Source organism: Pan paniscus, chromosome 4, assembly GCF_029289425.2.
Source record: "Pan paniscus chromosome 4, NHGRI_mPanPan1-v2.0_pri, whole genome shotgun sequence".
Classification (NCBI taxonomy): domain Eukaryota; kingdom Metazoa; phylum Chordata; class Mammalia; order Primates; family Hominidae; genus Pan; species Pan paniscus.
In genome coordinates, this window is record NC_073253.2 from 123,825,157 (window position 1) to 123,848,368 (window position 23,212).

Consider the following 23,212-nt stretch of genomic DNA (forward strand, 5'->3'; position numbering starts at 1 on the left):
TTTTCTTTAAAATGTCAATAATTAACAAATAATTTTCTAGTCCCTTTTTCCTTTAAGTTGTACTAAAAAAATGTACATTTTAAGGAAATGTTACTAAGCATCAGATTATTTGAAATTTTACACAATTTGCATACTATTTTAAGGAAGTCATGTTTACATGATAAAAACCATTTGTAGTAGTAATTTATGTATTACTTAAAAGGGTCTGGGATATATTTCTAACAGATGAGCCTTATATAAACTTCAAAGAAAATTCCATTACAAAAGATTTCAACAATCCTTTAAGTCAAAAAAGTTGAAAGAAGGACTCTAGACAGGCCACATTTGTGATCAAGTAATCATCTATTTGGTTCAGAAATTCCTCAGGTAAATCTATGTCTTGTCTACCCACCCTCTCCAAGTTTCTACTGATAAAACATAAGGTACATTTTAAGTGTTAGGGAAAAAACCCATCAGGTCTTACCATCGAATGCTGACTCCATTTCTGTTTAATCTCAAGTGTATATTAAGTGAGATATTTATTTTTTTTCAAATTACATTTGTTTGGAAAGAGATACATAAAGAATTGAGTACCTTCATATGCTATGGCCACAAATGAGCTGTCTGCATTTTACAATTAGCCTGTAACCACAAGAACTCTTTTTTTTTTTTTTGATGCTAAGTATAAAAGGTCATTGTACATATCAGCAAGTGTGAAAAGAGAACTCCAAAGAAGTTCAGGTTACCCACACTCAGACTCAAGTTGAATACCATAATCATGCCAGCCATTGGTTACTACTCAGTCTCTGGGTCTGGAAACCAGTCTGCCAAAAGCCCAGATAGCTAGAAAAGCAGCCATGTTTTATCATATGACTGATCCCAGAAGGCCAATTTAAAGAGAAATTATGTGTTCCACATTAGGAGGAGGAACAAATATCTCTGATTTTACAAAGGTCTTTTTATTAAGATAACAAAGAACATATATTTTGAAATTCAGTAATTTAAAAATATATATATAAACTTTAAACACTAACAGGGCACATGAGCTTACTCACCAACCTCAACGTAAGTGAGTTACCCTTTTTGCATCTACACAGACACAATGTTTCTTGAAAAAAATTAGGAACTTCATTTTTAGTAGAATGGGTTATTATACATGTATAAATTCAATTTAAAACATCTCTTTAAAATATTAAAGTTCATGGTTGCTATCTAAGAGTGCAACTTGCTAACTCCTTCTTTGAAAGAAATGAAGCTTTAGAACTTCCATCTGAAGAGTAGTAATAAGACTTTTAAGAAACAAACCAACATTTAAAAAATATCCCAAGGGTAATCCATTAACTAATTAATCTTATAATTTTTTTCGGAAAACATGCTACTGTACATGTAAAATATATGTAAGTCTTTATTGAAATCTCAGAAATTTAGTAAGGACTAACAAATCTAATGAATGAATAACTGTTGAAGAATAATGACGTAATTCCTGGAAGCCTCTGAGTTGAAACTACTCACCCAATTTCTTTGCCAATTACAAATTGACTTTGAAATCTGCTTCAGGATGAAAGAGCTACAAAGTTTACATGACTCCCAGAAAAATGAAGATCATCTCTACCGATTATGATTATGTTTGAAATTTTAAATTTATTCTACATTCTATGATGTTCAAATAAACTTAGCGTTATCTAAGAAATGTGTGTTATTCCATTCTGAATAATTTATCTTTTTATGCTAACATTTCATAATTAATTTTTCTTTCCCAAATAAAAGCATCTGGTAAAGACATTTAAATTCATCCTAAGTGTAACATTAAACTCTATCATTTGTGGAATGTACTTCAGTCCCAAGAAATCTCAATTACATTAAAAATAATAAAAATATCTTGATGTATACATACATCCAAATGTATGTGAAAAAGATTTTACTTTTCAAACTTCACCAAATAATTGTAATTTCTCAGTTTCTTCTCCAGGTTAAACTTGAAAAGCAAGATGAAGTTTTGTCAGGGTAATGAGTATAATTTTTAAAATATAAGGCTTTTTCACGACTCAAAGCTTCTATACGTATATAAACCTTAACACCTACTTATCTGTAATATTTCACTGACATAATTTCATATATTCTAGTTTCACAATAAAGAAAGTGCTGTATAACTCGATGCCACAACAAGCTCTGGAAAAAAGCACTGAGGATGTAAATAACAATGAATGATTATGTAATATTAATTTTAGCTCAAGTTTGTTTTTACTGTTATGGCTCGATGCTAGTTATTTATCACACTTTACAAAGTTTAACTTCTTGATATGTCATGAAACTGTTTACCATCAGGACATTATTTTAGATATCTTACACACAGCACACACACTCTTTTGCTCCTTTGCACTTGTGACCTGGGAGACCAGGAGTCAGGCTTCCGCTGGCCTAGAGGGAGCCAGCAAACTTGAGCCACTCCCCTCTCCCCACTGCACTGCCCTGCACCGCAACTCAGCTCAACCTAAAAGATCACACTCTCTAGAATCCTTGAAACATAAATATTCCCATGATCCATAATGAGGGATCAATGCCAGAGATTTTCAGCAGTCTATATAGGTCATGAGTTTAACTGCTATTCAAATCATAGTAAATTGGTTTCACATTGGCTTGACTAACCATTTATATGAATAAGTTGGACAATGCAGGATGCCTACCCAGCATCCATCCCTCCACCCCTTTTCTCTTACCCAAAGGAAGCTCTACTGGCTTCAGATACCCAATCATTCCTTCCATGTGACTCTGGGGAAGCTTAAATCATCTCCTGCTGCAACGACAGGTCCTAGTAAGTCTACATCAAACATATTACCACCACCACCCCCCACTTTGCCATGAACTATTTTAAAAACTCAAGCTTAAACCAGGCAGCATACAAAGTGTCTCTGGAGGCTATTGCTGGCCCACAGTTGGAGGAGATGTTTTCTGTCTCAAGAGGTGAAGAGGAAACATGTTTGTTTCCTTATTGACTGCTGACAGCCATTTTACAAGCACAAAGAAGTTCAGGCTAGGACAAAAAGTGAAACATAAAGGAGGGCAGGGTCAAGAGAAACAGAGTAACAGGGTAAAAGCCTTGATCACATCCTACCTGAGGCCCACTAGCTCGGGACTTTTTGTTGTGAAATGTTATACATTTCCTTATTGCTTAGGACAATTTATGTCAGATTTTGTGGGGTTTGCAGCCAAAGATAACTTGACACTATTTCATTTTTAACAGAAGCAGTACTTTCAACAATGCCTCCTAATTTGAATTAAGCACATTATTAGAATTTGCCATCAGTCACTCACTCAAAATTACCCTAGAACCATAGCCCCAGAGTTGGCCGCCCAAACTGAGTTCACTGGTGGAAAAAGTTGAGACACTTCTGCCACTATTAGCTATGTCTCAAAATCTTACCATTCAACTTAGAGACATAATCAAAGAAGAGTAAAAATATAATTTCATTAGCAGAATCTTCATTGAATAGCAAAAAATTATACATTTTTACAATAAAATAGACTTCTTCAGAAAGTAAAGTCTCATTTCTCTTCTTACCTCTTTCACACTGTGGACCAGTGAACCCATAAACACAAGCACAGCGGTTGGGTCCGATGCAACGTCCACCATTCTGACATCCATTTTCACAGACAGCTGCATACAAAAATAGCAAGAAGCTCATTATATAGCCAGTCTCCAAGCACAATATAGTAGTGCAGTGATGCTGCCAATAAAGGATCTTATGTTAAATTATAGTAAATTATGTTAATTAAACTGCAACTTGTGTAAATTACACAGGTTAAAGTTCACATCTTAAATTTAAGTAAATATATTTAAGTATATTCAGACAAAAACTTACATACTTCATGTAAATCACACTGTTAAGCAAGTGTTTGGTAAAAGGTTTTTTGTTTTTTTTTTAATCAGAATCATATTCGCTGGCTCTCATGCTCATTTAGAATGTAACTACTCAACCCTCAATTTCTGTACTACTAACCCTATAATCTATATTTTCACTGGTAAGGAATGAATAAAATATGGGAAATGAAGGAAAAAAGAGGCCGATCCAGGTAGCACAGGGAAGGAGTAGGAGGAGAAAATGTAATAAGAAAAAATGAAAATGATATGGCAATAAAGGGAAAAAGCAAACATCAGAGAGGAAAAGGAAGCCAAGGGGGGAAAAAAGGTAAAGCTGGAAGGGCAAAACAAAGAAAAGGGGGGAAAATACCATCAATGTTAGCTATAAAATGCCAAAAGAAGTAACCAATGTGTAGAGACTATTTGCAGGTCATAGAAGAAAAAAAAGGGAAAAAAAGCTGTGTAAGCATAATATGTTCTTTCATATAAAATTAACTCACAATCCAAATGTTTCCAAAGTCATGCTGACAAACACACAGCACACACTCTCTTTTGCTCCTTTAGCCTTGTGACCTGGGAGACCAGGAGTTAGGGTTCCATGAGCCCAGAGGGAGCCAGTAAACTTGAATCACTCCCCTCTCCCCACTGAACTGCCGTGCACTGCAACTCGGTTCAGCCTAAAAGATCACACTCTCTAGAATCCCTGGAACCTAAGTATTCCCATGATCCATAATGAAGACAGCTGAATTCAAGAATCATGTCTTCTCCAGGAGAAAATACTGATACTGAAAGTGTGTCTCCCTATCTACCCACCCTGTTGAAACATTTGTCCTCACAAATGAATTAGAGGATTATATTCTATGACCTGTGTCCATAAATGGAGTTGAAGGACACTAATTATTCAAATTAAAGGGAAGTGGGGGGCCAAACACTTCAAGTGAGGTACATATCATAAAATGGGAAACTCAATAAGTATACTGATATCTAGTAGCACAGTAATGCTGCTATTTCCTTATCAGGTATATTGAACCGGATAAACTGCCTATCATCTCCAGAATGCACGGAGTGATTTCTGTTCTGCTGATGATGGTCAGAAGACTAAAACGCACTTGGAAATAAAAGATGATCTTGACCTTAAAGCGTCACTGTGCCAATGGCCTCAGAGGCATTTGTTGATAAGTTACACTTCAATTAAAGGCATGATTCTGTGTGTCTCCGCACAAGTACAGCTCCCTAGGAACCATACCCTTCTGCTTCTTCACCTGTCTCCAGCTGAGTCCTACATAGCACTTCCCACTCATCATTGCCTTGAAATATGGGCAGACTTGAAATATAAGTAAATACGAAGCAGAAAGGAAAAGGAAAAAAGGCCACGGGGAACATGAAAAAAATAAAGATGGATGGGAAGGTGGGAAAAAACAAAACCTATGAGAGCATTCTGTGCAGTAATTCCATAGAAACAACTGCCAGGATTTGAAGATTCCTACATGTATGCGTATGTTCATTGCAGCACTATTCACAATAGCAAAGACATGGAATCAACCCAAATGCCCATCAATGATAGACTGGATAAAGAAAATGTGGCACATACACACCATGGAACACTATCCAGCCATAAAAAGGAACAACATAATGTCCTTTGCAGCGACATGGATGGAGGTGGAAGCCATTATCCTCAGCAAACTAACACAGGAACAGAAAGCGAAACACCACATGTTCTCACTTATAAGTGGGAACTGAACGATGAGAACACATGGACACTGGGAGAGGAACAACACACACTGGGGCCTGTCTGGGGAGGGCAGGGGGAGGGAGAGCTTCAGGATAAACAGCTAATGCATGCGGGGCTTAATACCTAGGTGATAGGTTGATAGGTGCAACAAACCACCATGGCACACATTTACCTTTGTAACAAACCTGCATGTCCTGCGCATGTATCCCAGAAATTAAAATACAATTAAATTTTTAAAAAAGAAAGATTTAAAAAATCAATTGTTAGAAAGATGCACTGCAAAATACTAAGTCCAAAGTAATGTGATCAATTAAAATGTGTGGAATTTTCTTTAAATGCTATTGAGCTGTAGGAAATTTAAATTACAGTCACTTTCCCACGTGTTCTCTTATCACAATGCCAGCCTTTGGGGAAAAGCTGTCCACACTGACTGTAACACTCAGAACACAACCTCCGGTAAATGGAGGAAGGGCTTCTCCCACGGTTTTCCAAAACAGAGTTTCCAATTTGCAGGTGGAACAGGGCTGGATGAACCTTGAGTTTCTCCTAGAAAGAGCTGGCCCATTACAAATTAAACCTAATCTAATCTGTCTAGGTTAGACTATCAATGCCTCCCTTCTCACTAAACATTTTTGGAGGTTTGCAAATTATAGTTATTGTTTATAAAAAATATTTATCTTAGCTTATAATATGGGTTTCTTGTTATTTTTAATGAATCAATAAATATTTTAAATTTCTCAATTTTAATTTCTAATACTATAAATATTGAAGGAACTCATATAAACAAAAGACATTTGAGGACCTCAATAATTTTTAAAAATGTAAAGGGATCCTATGAACAAAAAGATCAAGGGCCACTGATACAACCATTTGCTTGTATTTCTGTCTCTCATGTGAGACTGGGTTCCCCCAGGACAAGGGCCAGATCTGTTTGCCTTTGAATCCCTGTCACCTACTGTGGTATCTGACAGACTGCACGAACTCAACAAACTCCCGCACATCAAAATTTCACGGCATTTTTTTCAAGTACTTCGCAAGGCAGAATGGTGCAGTGAACAAATAATGAGCTCTGCTGTCCCCAGCACCCACTCACCACACCACCTCTCTGATTCTTAGCTTCCTGGCCTGCAAAAAGAGACTTAACAGTTCCTCCCCTACAGACGTTTGAGGACTAAATAAAATAGCATATAAGACAAAGTGCACAGTGGCTGCACGCTGAAGGTATTCTACATTCTTAATTTCCTTCCTCTTTTAACTATAGAACATTTGTACGAAAATGTTCTGTAAGACAAGACGTCCGCAGCAGCCGAAGTTTACATTAAAGAGCAATAGCAAAAGAAGAGAAGCAGGAAATACAGATAAAAGTAGAAGCAAAAACCAAAAATGGTGAATTTCCTTTTTTCAAATGAATTATGATGAAAGGTATTTTACAAAAGAACATATTTTTTTGTAACAAAAAAGAATGGAAACAGCAACTTACATTTCAACTGGAGTCAGAAAAAAATTGGAAAATGCCTAAATTTCCACCACAGAAGGAACGCTGACCACTGAGGAAGAAAACTATGCTTACACCTAGCATGACGGTGGCATGAAAGGCAAGAGAGCAAAAGATGTACTACAGATAGAAGTATGAGCTGGTTTCTTAGCGCCCACCAAAATCCTAGAAGGAGAAAACACACTGTTTTTCCTGTGTGGGTTGGTTGCATACTGTAAAAGCTCAGATATTTAGAGAACATTTTTATTCAACAGATATTTACTGAGCACTTACTTTGTGCCAGGTAACAGGTCAGGTATATATTTTTATTAGACAGACTCCCTTACAACTCAGCAGAGGCGCAGACACTTGGGCATAAGTCAAGTCTGAAATCATGATTGTAATTTCTACACAAATGTGTTAGAAAAATAGCATTCTAAACCAAGGTAAAATGTTAACAAGAGGAAAGAAACAAAAGCCTACTGTCTGACATAGGAAAGTATAAATCTTTGCTATTGGTGCTGCCTTCCTCCTTCGTTTTCTAGGATACCACACTCTCTCAGTTTTCATTCCATCCTCATGTCCATTCTTTCTCACTCTTCTTTGCTGGCTTCTTTTCCTCTTCCCCATCTCACAATGTTGGGCTGAATTGGGTCTCTGTTTTCAACTCTCTTCTTTAGCAACAACAACTTCCTAATGATCTTTATCTAAGCCTATGATTAAAATATTATCTATATAATAATTCAGTCTATACGGTCCCAAATTTATATCTCTACGTCCAACCTCTCTCCTAAGATCAGAGTTCATAGATCTTTGCACTTATAAGTCTGACAGATTTCTCAATCTAATGAATCCAAAACAAAACTCTTATCCTCAGCCCCACCACTCCTTACCCAACCCACTCCCTATACAGTATTTCCCATAACTGGAAATGACATCGCTATTAATCCAGGAGCTCCACCAAAACCCTCTCCTTGTCACTTTTGATTTTTACTTTTTCTATTTTTTTTATCCACCACGCCTGGTCCATCAGAGTATACCTCCAAAATACAAGCTCAATACAACCACTTACCACATCTTCAGTGACGACAGCTGCAGCATTGTTCACTAGCACCATTGTGGTAGCCTCCTACATGGCCCTTTCCTTTTCTCTGTTATAATCCAGGCTCAACACAGCAGACAGGTGATTTTTTTTTAATGTTAACCAGATCACAGAACACCACTGCTCAAAATGCTCCAGTGACTTCTCATAATATTTAGGCTGTAGTCCAAATTTTGTTCCTTGGCCTACTACAAGGCCCTACACCTCCCTCTCCAAACTCAATTCTTACCATTTTCCCTTTCCCCACTTTACTCCAGGGACATGGATCTTACGGTTTCCAAAATACATGGAGTCTGTTCCCACTACAGGTCCTTTAAATTTGCTTTTCACTTGTCCAGAACAATTTTTCCATAGATTTAAAGGCACAGACTCGGATCTGTGTTTCAATGTCACCTTCTCAGAGACCCCTGATGTAAAATAGCAGACAACTGCTAATCCTGACCCAGACTCTCTCCCTCTTACCCTGCTTTATTCTTCTCCTAAAACTTCTCACTACCTAAATGTGTATTAGGTATTTACCTTTTTAGTATTAACTGTCATTTCTACCAGAATATGTGGCCAGGGTATCATCTTACCTATTCACAGTAGTTACTCAATCAACATTGCTGAATGAAATGGATGAAATAGAAGAATGCTTTCTAAGAAGTGCTGTCTGTTTCCAGGAAAGCAGCTAAGCAGTCTAAATGTTTTATGATGTTCATTTTAGCAAGCATCCTATTTCCAAGACTTTTCTGGATTCATAAATTGAAAAATGTTCCATCTGCTTCTTTGCTCTCAGTATTGTAACCCTCTTTCTATATAAGACGACTTGGAAAACATCTTCCTTACACCATTCCTTGAGCTGGTAATCTATTAGTTATCATACCTTTACCTTCTTACTTGCTGACAAATAAATTGTGTTTGCTACACATTTTGCTTCCCCTATATGTTCTATTATCCCTGAGGTAAACATTAAGGAAGATGTCATCCCATGAGAAACCTAGAGAACAAATGTTCAGTATATGCTGATTTTCTGACCCAGTGACGTTGCCTTTCCTCTGACTGGAAAATGTGGTAACATCAATATGGTTTGACACAGGGGCGGAAGAACATCAAAGCATTTTAGAAGCGGAAAGTCCTTTCCATCCCCTGCCTTCTCATTCCTGTGTGAAGAACAAGAGACACACCCACTAGAGCGTGTTCTGTACAACCCTCATACATACATACACACGTATGCCCAAGGCATGAAGAGCAGCTTAATTCAGACTGAAGACAGCTAATTTCAGGACAGATTTGAGCAAATACTCTGAAAGATCAGTTGAGGCAAGGCAAGGCGCTTTCTTCAGTGATTCTAATTTTCATTTTTCCCTCTACAGAGCAAAAGGATGTGTTTCAACAAGGATAGATGTGTCTCTTCATTGGTTATGAAACTTTGCAAAACAGAGTTGGCAATCAGATATCCTAACACTTTTCTAAGGCCTAAAAATATATATCAATCTATCTTTTTATGAATACTGTGTTCGTGATAGACTTCGGTCTTTCTTTTCTGGTTATAAACAGAAGTCTGTTGTAGAAAATGTGGGAAATACCTGAATGTACAAAGAAAATATAGAAAAAGTATCATCCATGGAACGAGAAACTCTGCTGCATTTATCTGTTCCACTGTTATCCAGTTCTTTCTTAGCCTCCCCTGGCCAACCCTAGCCTAGAGAATTTAATACATTGGCCCCTCCTATTCTTGCTAGAAAACTGGCCTCAACGTATTGTATTCTCTTAAACACCTTCACCCTCCATTTCTCAAACTTCAGTCAGTCTCCTCTTGTCATACCTGAGAACCACCCACACCCACACAAGGAATCTGCAAACTATGGCCCAAAGGCCAGATCTGGGCCACTGCTTATTTTTGTACTTCCCATGAGCTAAGAGGAATTTTGACACTTTTAAGTAGTTGAAAAATCAAAGAAATAATAGTCACAAGTGAAAATTGTATGAAATTCAAATTCCAGTGTCTATAAAGTATACATTTTTGCTGAAACACATCCTAGCTCTTTCATTTACATATTATCTATGGTCACTTTTGCACTACAATGGCAGAGTTGAGTATTTGCAATGGAGAAAGCAAGGTCTAAAATATATACTCTCTGGCCTTTACAAAAAAAGTTGACCTACCCCTGACCTTAACAGAATATCTTTCTTTAAATGGATACTCCTATTTTACATAAAATTATTCTAAAGAAAACTTTATAGCACTTATAAATAGAAAGTTATAATTACCATAATCACCTTAACCACAAGACAAACTTGGAAATTACTGTAACAACCACAATAAGTACAACTTCACATTCATTAGCATGATTATTATTATTTAAGAAAAAAAAACAGAAAATAACAAGGTTTGGCAAGTATATAGAGTGGAGCCCTTGTGCACTGCTAGTAGGAATGGAAGACAGTGCAGCTTCTGTGGAAAACAGTATGGCAGCATTTCAAAAAATTAATAATACAATTATCATGTAATCCAACAATTCCACTTCTGGGTATACACCCAAAAGAACTTAAAGCAAGGGCCCAAACAGCTATTTCAGCATTATTCACAAGAGCCAAAAGGTGAAAGCAACTCAAATGTCCATCAACAGATGACTGGATAAACAAAATGTGGTATATTCATATAATGAAATATTATTTTGCCTTTAAAATGAAGAAAATTCTGACACATGCTAAAACACGGATGAACCTTGAGGGCACTATGCTAAGTATAACAAACCAGTCACCCAAGGACAAATACTTCATGCTTACACTTCCATGAAATACCTAAAGTAGTCAAATTCATAGAGACAGAAGTAAATGATGGTTGCCCGGGGCAGGGGAGAGGGAAATGGGGGTTACTGTTCAATGGGTACAGAGTTTCAGTTTTCCAAGATGAAAAGAATTCTGGAGATGGATGGTGATGATGGTTACACAACAGTGTGAATGGACTTAATGCCACTGAACTATACACTTAAAAGTGGCTAAAATGGTAAATTTTGTTATGTATATTTTACCACAATTTAAAAAAATTTTTCATTGCAAGAAAAATAAAATAATGTTAACTGAAAACAAGCTAGATATTCTTTTACACCTAAGACTTGGTTTTTCTATGTTTAAAAAAGAGACCAGCAATCCTTAAGGAAGCCTTGAAGATTAGCAGGAACCTATAGTCTACATCAGGTAAAAATGCAAATAAAGTAAAAAGGGACTTATATTTGCGATTCAATTTCATAAATAACACTTCTTTAATGTCATATAAGGTGACATTACTTCAAAATATGTGAATTCCCAAAAATGTCCCACAATTTACAGAAGATTACCCAAATGTTCCCCAGTGATGTGTCACAATCCAGAAACTACAATCCTTACACTCTTGCTAAAAGGTTATTTCTTGATTCATACAGGGTATTCTCCAGTGAAGGTACCAGCTTTGCTGGGTTACAGCTCCCTGTTTCACAATAACATCTGATTTTTAAAAATCATTTCATCACCCTGTATCTTAGTATTAAATATATTTGAGCAAAGGATAATTTATCAGATTGGCTCTCCTGGGGTTCATTTTGAGAAGTTCTAAAAAATCATAGATACAAAGAGGGAACTGGGGAGGGAAGAAAGAAGTAAAAAAGAAAGATAGATCACAGAAAACTTGCTCTTTTTTTTTTCAGGAAAGTATACGTGTTTTATGGAGCCAGATAAAGGAAAAATAAATCACAGAAAATCTGTGAGATGTGTCCCATTTGCTAAAGCACTAGTTACCAGTTGTTGACTAGTTACTATTCAAGAACATCACTGCTCTAAAGCACAAAATTCTAAAAGAATTAGAAAAATTCTTACAGGATAAAAATTAGAAATTCAGTTTTAAGGTATGGTTTACTACATAAAATTGTTTTTTCAAAAGATCACAGGATTTATGAGACCTTAAATTATAACTTAATATGAAATATCCACCAAATCAAATGATTTCTAATAAATCAATGTCCCTTACGTTGTCCACAATAAGTTCCAATATATCCTTTCTGGCACTGGCAGTGGTCATCTGCACAGGTCCCACCATTCATGCATCTCACACTGCACTGCTGAACTGCAAAGAGCAATAACAAAAAGTATAAAAACATCAGTCATCAAAATTATAGTATATGTGAGAGGTTATAAAACTATAAACTCAATTATCCAATTCAATGACAATTATATCTTACAGAAGGAAATACTATGACCCAAACATACTTTTATTCATCATTTCTTTGTAAGTGCACACATGGGCATATCTGTGATAACATGTTTTTCAGGATGCATTGAAAACACTTTCAATGTTAAAAAAAAATAAATAGAAGGTGACTAGCAGCATAGTTTCTGGAAAGCAGGAGGCACTTTTGTCTCCATTCAGAATGCAGGAGGTGAGTGCCCACCATTCCAGCTCAGTGCAGTACTGTCATAATGGACTTGAAGGCTATCCTCACAGAGCTTGAATTCCGATGGGGAGCTACGGAAAACACAGGTAAACAAATACCACTAAGTAATTATAGACTGTGATAAACTGTTTGAAGTAAACTGTTGTGAAGGAGACTAGTCTGGAGCCAAGAAGGAGCTTAGATACTGGCACTAGACAAGACCACTCTGAGGTGACATTTACACTGAATAAGCCAGATATTAAAAGTACCACGGAGAAACTTCAGAGAGAGAAGAACCAGCAAATCAAAAGACCTTAGGATGGTAAAAGGTTTCTTCTGAAGAACAGAGAGATTCCTGTGGTTAAAAAGAGGCAGACAGGGAAGAGATCTTGGAGACCCAGGCAGAGACCAGCCAGCTAACACGGGGCCTCCTCGGCCACCGAAGGGTTTTCATTATATCCCAAATGCAACAGGGAGTCATTGAAAGGATTTAAATGAGAGAGTGAAGTGATGTAATCTATATTTTAAAAAGATTACTCTAGCTGCTCTGCAGAGAACGGATTTGAAGAGGGCGAGAGTCTGGGAGAAGGATGAGGATAGCTTACACCACATGGTAGCAGTGGAGATGGAAAGGAAAAGATAAATCTGAGATAATTATTTTCCAGTAAAGCCTACAGGACTTGTTTAAAGAGCCGACATAGAGAAAGAGAAGCAGCAGTTACTTAAGCACTGGGTGGATGGCAGAGCCATTTGCCAAGGCAGGAGGAACTGTGTGGTTCAAGTAGCCTGTGGTCAGCAATAAATTCAGTTTCCTTTTAGACATGCTACTAAGTTTCAATTGCTTGCTATTTCTTGAGTGGAGATGTCAAATGGGAAAGGGAATATATGAGTGTGGAGGTCAGTGGTGGGATCTCCAGTGTAGATAAATATTATGAGTTATCAACAGATTGGTAGTCATTGAAAACATGAGTTCACCCAGGGAGGGCAGAACTCAGGAATACCAAACCTTGAATGAAAGACTGATGAAGACATAGAAAAGAGACTAAAAAGGAATGATCAAGAAAAGGAGCACTGAAGGCCACTGGCATTTTAAAAGTCAAGGGTGTTTCAAAGAAAAACGAAAAACAGCATTTCAAGAAGATAGTGATTAATAGTGCCAAAAGCTTTAGCAAGGTCAAACAGGATGATGATTGGGAGGGTTAGAAAAGTTCCTGATGAAATGGAAGGATTGCCCAAGGCCAAATGAAGGCACAGATTCCCTGCTAAATTATATACCACAAGCGAAGAGTGGACCAGAGAATGTCCCAGCTCCCAGGTAGAGGAATTAAGAAACTGAATCTTAAAATTCCTCCAGCATTGTGTTTTTTGCCAAAGGCAAATATGAGAAAACTAGGAACAGGATAATGAACATACTGGCAACAGTATCTTGTAGGTAATCAGGCAAGAAAGAGAGGTTCAGGTTAAGTTGGGGATGAAATGTTCTGGTTAAAGTGGTCAAGAAATCTTGATGAATTTGAATGGTAGGTTTTAAAAGCTGAGGAAAAGGCAGATTCAAAGGAAGTGAAATTAAGAGAGTTTTCATCAGGAGTTTCATCAGAAGACAATGGCATTTGATGTATGAATCCTGAATCTTATTCCTGAGTCAGACATACTCTATATTACCTTCTTTTAGGGAAAATTTGAAGAAAGATGTATTAAAAATATAATGACTTCACACTAGTTTGAGGCAAGACTTAAGAAAGCATTTATTTAATTATTGAGCAATTAAATAAACAATCTTGCTTCTGCCTTGTTATAATGTTATCTTAAATACTAGCCTCAAAGATTAATCTTCGACCTTAAGGACCCAACAATTTCTAATTGGGTCATGAATCACACAATCATAGTCCACAGTTATAATTATCTTATGAAGTTGTTGGCAGTTAATACATGTGAAGCAAAATAGGTCCATTATGTGTAAAGTATCTGGTCAGTACTCAATAAACACATGCTGCCTTTGGAGTTCTCTTCTCCTTCCCCCTTAGATAACCCACAAAACACATGTTAAGCAAAGGCAACAAATACGGCCTAGTGTTTGAGACTATACACTTAGGCATCAGAATACCTGGATTCAAGTCTGTGTTTCCTTGGGCCAGTTAATTAAATTATGTGTGCTTTACTTTGCTATTCTGTAAAATGGGGTATTAACAGTATCTCATAATGTTGATGTAAGGATTAACTAAAGTAATAACAGTTAAAACTCCCTGGCACATAGAAGGACCTTTAGCATTTGCTCCAAAGCTTAAGAAAAATGCAGTGAAAAGGCCACAAGTAAGAAACATACTTGATTTTGATCCACAGGTTGGTGATATTTGCCCACTGGAACAAGTACACATGTTAGGACGGGAACAAAATCCATCTCCACAACTATTTCTACAAATCGCTGTAGAAAGCACAATAGGAAAATGAATGAATAACTATATAATAAACCATAGTTTACAAAACAAGAAAGCTGTATTTAAAAATAAAAAGCCTGAAAAACTAAGATAAAATATATGATATAAATGTCTAACTTCAGATATGCAATAAAATTACCCATTGCAGACTTGCGAATAAGTCTCACAGGTATCCTTATGATAATGTGTAAACAAATGAAGCTGTTTCAAATTGCATAATCCTTTAAGGAATCTCCACACTGTTTTCCACAGTGGCTGTAAAAGTAGAACTACCATTTGATCCAGCAATACCACTACTGGGTATCTACCCAGGGGAAAGGAAGTCATTATTCGAAAAAGATACTTGTACATGCATGTTAATAGCAGCACAATTCACAACTGAAAAATCGTGGAACCAACCCAAATGCCCTTCAATCAACAAGTGGATAAAGAAACTGTTATATATATATATGGTGAGATATATATATATATATAACTGTGATATATATAATATATATATATAACTGTGATATATATAATATATATATATAACTGTGATATATATAATATATATATATCACCATATATATAATGGAATACTATGCGGCCATAAAAATGAATGAATTAACAGCATTTGTAGTGACCTGGATGCGACTGGAGACTTATTATTCTAAGTGATGTAATTCAGGAATGGAAAAGCAAACACTGTATGTTCTCACTGATATGTGGGAGCTAAGCTATGAGGACACAAAGGCATAAGAATGATATAATGGACTTTGGGGACTTGGAGGAAAGAGTGGGAGGAGGTGAGGGATAAAGGACTACAAATATGGTGCAGTGGACACTGCTCAGGTGATGGATGCACCAAAATGTCACAAATCACCACTAAAGGACATATTCGTGCAACTAAATACTACCTGTACCCCAATAACTTATGGAAAAATAGAAACAAAAATAAAGTCATATGTAAGTAAACGTTACAGAATGAAAACATGGTAGAATAAAATAAAGCACAGGCTTTTTAAGTTTAAAATACATATATATGTGTGCGTGTGTGTGTGGGTGTGTGTGTATATATATGTATGTATATATATGTGTATATATATGTATGTATGTGTGTGTGTGTATATATATATATACACACACACACACACACACACACACACACACACACACACACACATATTTACTGGCTTTAAAAGGTCTAAAAGAACTTTCACCAAACAGTACAATGGATCTCACTGCATGATGGGCTTATGTATGGATTATTACTTTTATAATAAACAGTTAAAGCTTTGCAATAAGGAAAAAAAATGGCATAATCCTAAATCTTTAATTGTCTTATCAATACAGGTTGTCTCTTTCATTAAAGACTGAGAGTTTAAAATGCAGAATTCACCCAGAGAAGACAGCCTTGATTCTAAGTAGTTGGGAGGGTTGCAGGAATAGAGAAAATACAGCCCACTATGCAAAAGCCTTCACAGGAGACAGACAACATGAAATTGGCTGAACCAGAGGCTCCAGTCCTAATGACTTGGCCAAGCCTCAAGGGTTCCACACACATTCCTTCCAGGCTGGTATCTGACCTACCCTGTGATCAATCTTTGGTCCCCTCAATAATTCCCTCTCCTTCCTACAGCCTTTCTCCTTCCATATTATCTCCACAACCTAGCCTATTCCTACTGCTCAGAAAAGCTACTGTGGCATTTTGATGGTGGGGAGAGTCAAAGCCTCCTGCAGCTGTGACCTCCAATGAACAGAAAGGTATGAGGGTCATCACAGCAAAGAATGTTAGGCTCACTGACACAATACATACCACAGATACTCCACACTTGTAGCCAAGTACCTTCGAATGGGAAGTCTCTCCCATGTTTAGAGACAGTTCATTTAGGAGCTGAGAGGTTTCTCTCTATAACCATAATTGAGTTCTCTCTTTCAGCACAAGGGCTGTGTACTTTAATGTTCATGCCATGACTGGATATATAAAGACAAGAAGAAAGTCTGGAGATGCTCTGAAACTGGCTGTAGTTAGGGAAAGGTCCCACAACTTTCAAAGAGATTTGGGACCCTCAACAATGAAAAAAGCATTTCCTGCAGAAGTAAACTAACTCACTAATTGTTTTTCTTCTCCAAGATGCCTTCTGATATCCATATATTACTACTAGCATTAGTACTTCTTATAAATGAAAACAGTGGGCTGGGTATGGTGGCTCATGTCTGTAATCCCAGCACCTTGGGAGCCTTAGGCAAATGGATCACTTGAGCCTAGAAGTTGGAGATCAGCCTGGGCAGACCCCAACGCTACGAAAATTTTTTTTTAAATTAGCCTTGCACATTGGCATGTGCCCATAGTCCCAGCTACTCAGGAGGCTGAGGTCAGAATGCAGCTTGAGCCCGAGAGGTCAAGGCTGCAGTGAGCTGTGATCATGCCACTGCATTCCAATCTGGATGACAGCCAGATCCTGTCTCAAATTAATAAAAAAAGAAAAAGTGAATAGTGTCAAATATTGTGATGTTAAGATAAAAATATTTTAGGCAAGAATATGTTTCCTGCCATGGAGTTGACTCTTACTTCTTAAAATGTACTACAGTTTCTGATCACCAGTAACTCTCCAATGACAAATGTGCATTAAAACATTGTTTTATTTCAAAGTTTCCTCCTCCCCCCCAGAAGGCCAATATTTAGTCTAGGCTTAAGAGAGGAGACCCAAAGTACCTCCACCCGGGTTCCAAACCAAATGAAGGTTTGATGGGCTGGAGACTGAGCATTCTCAGGCATTTACCTGTCGTGGATACAGGTATATACTCTGTATCTGTGAGCCAATATCTGTGAGCCAATGAGAAGCAAGAATGCTGAGGCCGTTTTGCCCCACAACAGCCTCAGACTATGGTACATTTACTGAATATGTCCCTCCCACAATTACTAAAACTGTGAGACCTAGAAATACCAGAGGGAGAGGGAGACAGGACCTAGGGGCTGAGATTTCAGTGATGCTGTGAGAAATCACATGGCCAGGTAAAGAATACATAGTACCCAAAAGGTCTGAAGTTTAGTTGTCACTCTGCCATTGATCTGCTATGAGCTCCAGAAAAACCCACAGCCTTTCTGGGTTCAGTGTTTTCATTTGGTAGCATAACATAAAGGAATTATACCGGAATGCTCTGATGTTTCCTCAGGTCTCAAATGTTATTTAGTCCAGCCAACCTCATCCCACTCTTATTATATTGATCAAAATACTGTTCATAGCATAATTTCACAATAAATAAATTAATAAGCAAATTTTTTCATTGCTTCATGTTCTAAGAAGATTTAAAAAAAAAAGGTGAGAAAGTCAATTCCGTACTTTTGGAAATGAATATTTGGAAGTTTGGAAGTACTTCAGTAATTTTTCTAGGCTACAACTAAGCCCAATACCAACAAAACATAGAGACTCAAATCAAAATGCATTAGGTTTCCAGAACTTGGAGAATTACAGTTTCTTTTTAATATCTTCTCCTTATAAAGCCTGTCAAACACTAAAATTCTGTTGACCATTTTTTATTTTTCTATATTAAAAGAATGCTGAGGTACAAATGTATGAGAAAATTAATATTTGGTTTTTATTTATTTGTATTTTATTTATTTTCTTTTTTGTAAATGGTCTCAGATACTTTCTTTTGCTAAATGGTGTGATACAGATAAATCCAATAAATATAATAATTTACTTAATTCATTATCATCAGGAAGGCCTGGAATTAAAATTCTTGATTTTGAGTTTATAACGGTTTCATTTCACTTATTACCTCTACATATGATCATTTTAAATGTCAGACTAATTGAACTACTGAATTGAATGCAGGCTGTTAGCATTAAATGAGACTCATGCAATAGAATATAAAGGTATTACACTGTCCCTATTTTGTGCACTGTTTAATAATCTTAGGTACTTAGAATTTTTAGATGTGCTTCTAATAAATATTTTTGTAGATACGTCTTGACACAAGTGTTATAAATGTTTCTTACAGATATAAAGATCATTTCAAAGTTTACTCTCATAGATTTCTGATACGTGTAAATTCCAATGTATCTCATAACCATCCAAATATTTCAAGTCTCAGAAATGCAGATTACAATAGTCCCTGTTACCCTGAGATTTTCAAAGCTGATTTTCTACCAGTGATCAGTGGGCCATACATATATTTCTACTGCAAATATTCTGGAAGGCTCTGCTCTCTGGAATTCCCATTCCACACTGATCCAATAAAATCTGACTTTACAGATTTTCAACACGTACCATGAACCAATCCCTCCTCCTCGGCTGCTCTCCAACTCAATAATGGCAGTCACATTCATTACATTTAGTGAGTCAGACTTTCCGCCGTGCCTAAGTCACTCCCAGCTAGTATGGCAGGTGTGCGATGAGTGACGTTAGCTGTTTCAGGAGTCTAAAAAACCGTGTAAGTTTAAAGCAGCCATGGTAATGCCCTACTGGCCTGAAAGAGTAAACCCACCCTCCATTAATGCCTCACATATGACTTCTGTGTTGGAGAGAAAAGAATGCAGAACATTTTCTTTTACAAAATAAAGCAAAGGCTTATTATAATCAGAGGATTTGTTCAAAATATTTATAAGTCACTTTAAATAACACAGTTGTTTCCTATTTTTGCCATTGGAAATAGTGGGATGTTAAGGTAGAAAAAATAAGAAGAAATTAGTCTTTATGACACTGGAGATTTCATCCCTTTTTAAAAAACTGCCCAGAAATAACATTAAGCATCTATCTCAAAACCACAAAACCAATAAATACAGAGTTAGAAATGCCACTACATCCTTATTATCCCTTGGTTAGTGTGGCTTGCCCTTTTTCGCTGTTCACAGTTGCATAATTATTTTCTCCCTGGAGAACATGGAGGTCAATCTAAAGTCAAGACTGGCTCTAAATGAATGTGCTGTCTATGATACCTGGCTCTCCTTCCAACAAGACAAATGTGGTTGTGCTACATAAACACACAGGAGAAGGCCAGTCACACTGCAAGTCACAAATTTACAGGCATATGAAATAAGACATCCCAGAGTCCGTGACTGTGAGGCTGATAACTAATGAGCTCTCCAATTAGAACTTGGAGAACTGGTTATACACTTTGGAAACAGAATAAAATAATCAAAACTTTTAAGGTCAGAGATACAGAATTTTTCAAGGTCTAAGATTCATACTTTGGAAATCTACTGCACACTATTGAGGTTTAGGGTCTGGAAACCCTAAATTTAAACGTCTTCCAAAAAGCAAAAAAAAAAAAAAAAAAAAAAAAAAAAAAACTCAAGCCCCTTTGTAAGAGTTCTGTCTTTTAAAAGTTTGTTAACTTAGGTCAACACTAAATCCGTGAGAATGTTCCTTTCGTATCTAGGTTATGTGGTTGTTGATATAAAACCAGAAATAAGAAAGTGGTTTTATATAAATGCCTAAGAAACCTTGATCTTCATAAGGCCTAAACCTCAAGCAGAGTTAAAAGCCTGATAATTTGCATAATAACATGTGGTCTTATCTGGATTTTTTACGGAAAAAGAGGTTTTGAGTTATCTAGATAATTGCTCTACTCCTCCCCTCTTCCAATTTGTATTAATAGACATAGAAAGATAAAACTTTCAATTATCTTTGAAATCTTTATCATTATTGCCCTTCAACAGAGTCTAGAAGTGAAGTCTGAACTGACTCAAACCGGTTGAGTCTTCCCCACTATTCAAATGGGGCCGCGTCCCGATTATCAGTGCAATGTGATCACTTGATTTTAAACGCAACTATGCGTCCAAATGGCTGAGTGCAAGAGGTCGGCCGGAGATAGGGCCGAGTGCGCTGCCCCAAGCTGCGATCCCTGCCAAGCACTCACGGACAATGCACTGGTTTCCTCCAGGGAGCGTCTTCCATCCAGGGCAGCAGTAGGAGTGGAATCTGGAGCCGCACACGTTGGGCCTGTGATGGACAAGCGCGGTCACGTAACAGATAGGTAGAGGGATGCAGCAACATATAAACGGTCTTCGTAAGCAATGCCCCGAGCGAGTAGATTTCAGGACAACAAACAAATCAAAATTACACTTCAAATTATTGGGGATCGGGAGGCAGACGTGGAAGCAAAAGAGCTAGATGCTGGAATGCAGGAGGGTCAGAAATGTCTAAACACTGCCTTTCATCTGTCGTCCCTTGCCTGCCTTTTTAAAGGGCGAAAAGAGGCATGGAAACATATAATTTGCTACTATTCTAGCTTCCAGATGCAGAGAACAAAGGGACCATTCCGTTCCAAAGAATCCTTGCCCTCCTTCCCAAATCCATTCCTCCTTGGTCAACTGTTACTTTGGCCCCGACGTGTCAAGGAAAGCGCGTCGCAAGGTGGAGCGCTCGGGTTGACGATGAGAAGGTGAGCTGTAAACCCCGCACACGTCCTCAAACAAAAGGCTCACGAGCGGCGGCCCCGACGTGGGGAGCAAGCAGGCTTCTCTGGCCCCTGCAGCAGGCGGACCCAGGCCCGCCTGCCGCCCGACATTCAGAACCTGTTCCCGCAGCGCGGGCTCTGCACACGCTCTGCGATCGGCACCCCTGGACCCCCTAACCACCCGCCGCCCAACCCCCGGAGAGAGGGCTTTCCGCCCGCTGAGCTGCGGGGTTGGGAAGGAAAAGGGGGACGCGCTCCTGGGGGTCTTTGGATATCCTGGCAAAGGGGGCTGCAGCTCTAGGCTCCAGCTAAAGGGTCAGGGACGGAGTGGGCCGGAAAGCCGCCAAACTGAGGATTCCCCCCTCCCCCAAGCCGGAGCCCTAGGTGCGGAGCCGCTTGCCCACTTACCCTCGGAGCACGTCCTGCTGTCCTCGCCGGCGGACGCGGCTGGCCACTGCGGCACCCTCCTCGCGATACTCGGGCGCTAGAAACCCGCCTTCAGAGCCTGCTGTAGCGGACCGAACCTGTTGCGGCGGCGGCTGGGGCCGGGGCGGCTTGGGCGGAGAAGGCTGAGGCTGGCCGGCCGTGCCCTGCGCCCAGAGCACCACACAGCCCAGCCACAGGAAGTAGAGCTGGAGACACAGCCTCCGTCTTCTCCCCATCGCCGGCGCCGAAAGCGCGCGGCCGTAGACCCGCGGAGAGGGAGTGATCAAAGACAAAATCTGCGCACCTCAGAAAAGAGTCAGGGTCTAATAAGCCCTTCGTCGGCTCCGGGGACTCCCTCGGGCTCGGGCTCCCTGCTCTAGCTGGAGACCTCGACAGAGCGCCGGCCCCCTGACTGCCCGCGAAGCGAGACGCGGGGCGCCGGGTCTAGCGCAGTGAGCGGCGAGGCGCGGCGGAGGTGCAGCCGGCAGCCCCGAGCGGTACACGTTGCATAACCGGCCTAAAGCCCCGAGCGACTCCAGGACCGCCAGCGGGCGGGGGAGGAAATTACAAAAGCCCTGGCGTAAAATTTCAAAAACTGTGAACCTCAAAAGAAAAAAGGGCCTGCACGCAGAGCTCGGCGGATTCCCGTGCGCTCCGGAGACGGATATTGGAAAGCTGCAAAAGTCACCAGAAAGAAACAGGCAAGCAAACAAAAGTCGCCCCCAGAAGAAGAGGAGGGTTCCCTCTGGGCTCGCTCGGAGTCCCACAGGGCAACGAAGCGCGGGTAGCGGCTGCGGAGCCGGGCGGAGGTGCGCGGGGCCGGGGCGTGCGGCCAGCAAGAGAGAGGGCGGGAGGCTGGGCGCTGGAGAAGATGCGGCGGTGGAGAGCGCGGCGCGGGGGTTTTAGAGGCCCGGCGGGGCGCGGGGCGGGCCGGCGGGCGGCGGCTGTCAGTGGGGGCGCGGCCGTCCACACGTGGGGCTCAACCCGGACTGAGAGGCCGGCGCAGAGTGGGCGGGGACAGAGTAAGGGAGAGATCGGGACTGAGGAACGAGGGGAACCAGGGTTGGGTGAGGGGAAGAGGAAGGAAGGGGGGGAGGGCGAAGGGAGGGAAGAGGACGGAGATTGGGGAGAAGGGGGGCGAACCCGAGAGGAAGGCCGGGCTGGAAGAGGGACTTGGAAAGAGGGATTGGCGAGCCCGGGTGCGAGAGGAAATGAGCGGGGGATGGGGGCGAAGTTAGGGCAAAGAGAGAAGTGGGAAAGAAGAGGGAGGGCCAAGGTCCGGGCGCCGAGAGGAGGGGCCCGGGGGGCCGGCTGGAGGGGGCGAGGCGCTAGGCGGCTTTGCTTCCCGTCCCCGTCAATTGGCCGCTAGCTCTGTTTTGACTGCCTGTACTAAGCGAGTAGACGGCGGGGGATGGGGCGATTAGGGACCG

At 39.6% G+C, this 23,212-nt stretch overlaps 1 protein-coding gene across 1 annotated transcript in view; it reads right to left on the bottom strand.

Moving 5' to 3' along the window:
• Positions 1 to 22,773, bottom strand: part of FBN2 (fibrillin 2) — a 280,535-nt gene extending 257,762 nt beyond the window's left edge. The window contains exons 1-5 of the mRNA XM_003826666.7: positions 21,765 to 22,773; positions 20,817 to 20,899; positions 14,861 to 14,959; positions 12,135 to 12,230; positions 3,539 to 3,634 (exon numbers count right to left, since the gene is read on the bottom strand). Coding sequence (XP_003826714.3) covers positions 3,539 to 3,634; positions 12,135 to 12,230; positions 14,861 to 14,959; positions 20,817 to 20,899; positions 21,765 to 22,018 — 628 coding nt within the window. The 5' untranslated portion in view covers positions 22,019 to 22,773. The remainder of the gene's footprint in view (positions 1 to 3,538; positions 3,635 to 12,134; positions 12,231 to 14,860; positions 14,960 to 20,816; positions 20,900 to 21,764) is intronic.
• Positions 22,774 to 23,212: the final 439 nt, after the last annotated feature.